This window comes from Hordeum vulgare, chromosome 1H (assembly GCF_904849725.1).
Source record: "Hordeum vulgare subsp. vulgare chromosome 1H, MorexV3_pseudomolecules_assembly, whole genome shotgun sequence".
NCBI lineage: Eukaryota > Viridiplantae > Streptophyta > Magnoliopsida > Poales > Poaceae > Hordeum > Hordeum vulgare.
The window spans coordinates 170774207-170776704 of record NC_058518.1 but is presented as its reverse complement, the minus strand read 5'-3'; the positions used below and the strand labels follow the sequence as shown (position 1 = coordinate 170776704).

At 45.1% G+C, this 2498-nt stretch overlaps 1 protein-coding gene across 1 annotated transcript; it reads left to right on the top strand.

The window, feature by feature from the left end:
- Positions 1–702: 702 nt before the first annotated feature.
- Positions 703–1606, top strand: LOC123408439. Its single transcript, XM_045101555.1, has 2 exons — positions 703–1049; positions 1141–1606. Exons 1-2 carry the CDS (start codon positions 737–739, stop codon positions 1449–1451), a joined length of 624 nt encoding a protein of 207 aa, XP_044957490.1. The 5' UTR covers positions 703–736; the 3' UTR covers positions 1452–1606.
- Positions 1607–2498: the final 892 nt, after the last annotated feature.

Genomic DNA, 2498 nt, shown 5'->3' with positions numbered 1-2498 from the left:
CTAGAATGGGCCAAAACTTGGTGAGTGGTCTTATTTTAATGTTGGTAGACCGCCTGCCAAATTTCGTCGCATTAAGAGATAGTTTGATACCCGCACCGTTAAACTTATATCGACACTATAGCTGGTTAAATCAAACATGTTTTCAGTATTGTAAAACTTGTTGTCGGGCTGCCCGTTTTCCCTCTCATCTCTTCCTAGCCCCTGTGTACAGTGCGCAGACCCCTCGCGTGTGTCCGATAACTTATACAAACCCGAAACATATGATCGTGACCGTTGGGTCTGGGTCATCCCCGTAATACCCAAACCATCATCGATTTTTCAATTAGACTCCCTAACCTATTTTCCCATACTGTTCAATCTAAATCATAGGATCTAATTAGACCCCATTTGAAAACCACCTCTCCTATTTATATATGAAATTTGTCTAACCTATCCTAACCCTAGGCTTGTCCCGTCCATTCCATGTCCGCGCCACAACTCTCTTCCTCCCTAGATTTCAGTGCCAAGCCAACCGAATGCAGCCACCTCCTCTCACTCTGTCGGTATCCTCCCGGATCTATCCTAGCTAGCGTCACCCTGCCGTTTTCCCAAGGCCACTTGAGGCCAGACCCGCATGGCTCTCTCCTAGCAGTAGCACCACAACTGAAGCATGCTGACACCAACATCTCATCAGACCGCCCAACAGTCGAGGAATTCCTCCCGAGCTAGAGCCTAGAGCTCCCTTACCCAACACCACATGTGCCTTCGCCTCACCTTGCCTCTTCCTACCACCGATGAGCTCGCAGGAGCACTCTTAGGTCAGCCGAGCCAAGTCGTCGTGGTTCCCCTCCCATTTCTCGGGTCCCTCTCATCCCACTGCGTTGTTTGCCTTGTAGGTTGCCACCACTACAAGCCGCGATTGGATGCCCACGCACTACTTCCGATCGCTTGCCCGTCCAATGCATGGACAAGCAGTCGTCTCGGCAGCCCCTTCACCCGTCAACCTCCTCTGCGCCATCGAATCTCGCTTCAGTCCGCCGGCTGCAAGAAGCAACACCGCCGCAGGCAAGGTGAACCGCACTGCTCCATGTCCAGCGACCCGCCCATGTACCTCTGTTTCTTCGCCACTCTTCTCTTAGCGCTCTCTCTCTGTTCCCACAGCTCGAAGGAGATGGCCATGGTGCTTCCCCATGAAGCTTCTCCGCCGGTCACCTTTGGCTAGTCTCCGACTATATAGGGCCTCCACGGCGACGGACCAACGTCGTACAACCTATTCCTGGCCTGCCAATCGTCACCTGCAACATCCGGCCGCCTATGCTTCGTCCATGGCCGCCCATGGAACTCGGAGTCCCACCACCGTCGGCCTATGCAGGGCGCCTCCACCCCAACTTTGTCGGGATCCGCCCCTTCCCGACCTCGTCCTCTACCACTCATGCCAGCAGCAAGCTCTGTTTTGTTTGCAATTTCGCTAGTTAATCGCTAGCGTATGCTACATATGAAGTAAATATCAAGCTTTTGTCGCCATTCAATTCGTAGCCCATTGGTCGCATGTTGCACGCATCCGGTAGTTGCCGGGTTCGAGTCCCGTGCGACCCATTTTTCTGCCATATATTTTTTTGCACACGCTCAACCATTTTGGGTCACATCTGTTGCTAGGCTTTCCTAGTGTATTGCTTCCGGTTCGTATTTTTTCTTCACTACTGTGATTTATCAATTACCTAGTAATTTTTTATTTCCAAAATGTCATCATTTTCAATTGCTCATATGTAAATAAGTGTGCATCGAAACAAAACATGTCCTATAGATAAAATGTTCATAAGTTTATGTAGATTAACAAAATCCAACTTTCATCCATGTTAAAAATGTTTAACTTGTTATTTTCATTTAATTTCCATAAATATCATGTTAACACGATATATTTCATAGCTAAATAACCGTAAATCCGATTTTAATGAACTACATATGTAACTTGCTAAGAAAAGTTTGTAGAATCACATGGTCACTTTATTTTCTGATTTAATAAATATAAAACATGTATACGTTAAACAGTAGCAAATTCGAAAATAACATATGGGGACTTTCCAGGATTGTTATTCGTTGTTCTGGCCTCATTTAAACTTGCCTAGATGTATAGTCTATTTGTGCTTCACCTCTTCTCATGATTACCAACATTTAAAATAATGTTTAGTGAAAAGAACATTAACCGCATTTCTCTTAATATGGAGAGTTATATATTTGTGATGCATATGTTCCCCTTCTCCATTTAAATTGCTTAATTCCATCTTCACCTTAGGCCAAGACTACCCATGTTAAACAACATTCAGTATTGATGAGTACATAAATGGGAGTGAAGTAAATGAATTGATTGTGGAGTTTCATCAATATGCAATTTTATGCATATTGATCTTCACTTAATATGTAGAAGTTGATTGTTAGCTTTGCCATGTCATGCATAATCAAATGGACATGCATCATCTTGGATTGTGCATCATGTCATGAAGATGTTGTGGTGTTTACCG

What these genes read in the sequence shown, in the direction of transcription:
- LOC123408439 (XM_045101555.1), top strand. Translation starts at nt 737, where the DNA reads ATGTGCCTTCGCCTCACCTTGCCTCTTCCTACCACCGATGAGCTCGCA. An exon ending in GCAACACCGCCGCAGGCAAG is followed by an intron (nt 1,050 to 1,140) that starts GTGAACCGCACT and finishes CTGTTCCCACAG; the next exon opens with CTCGAAGGAGATGGCCATGG.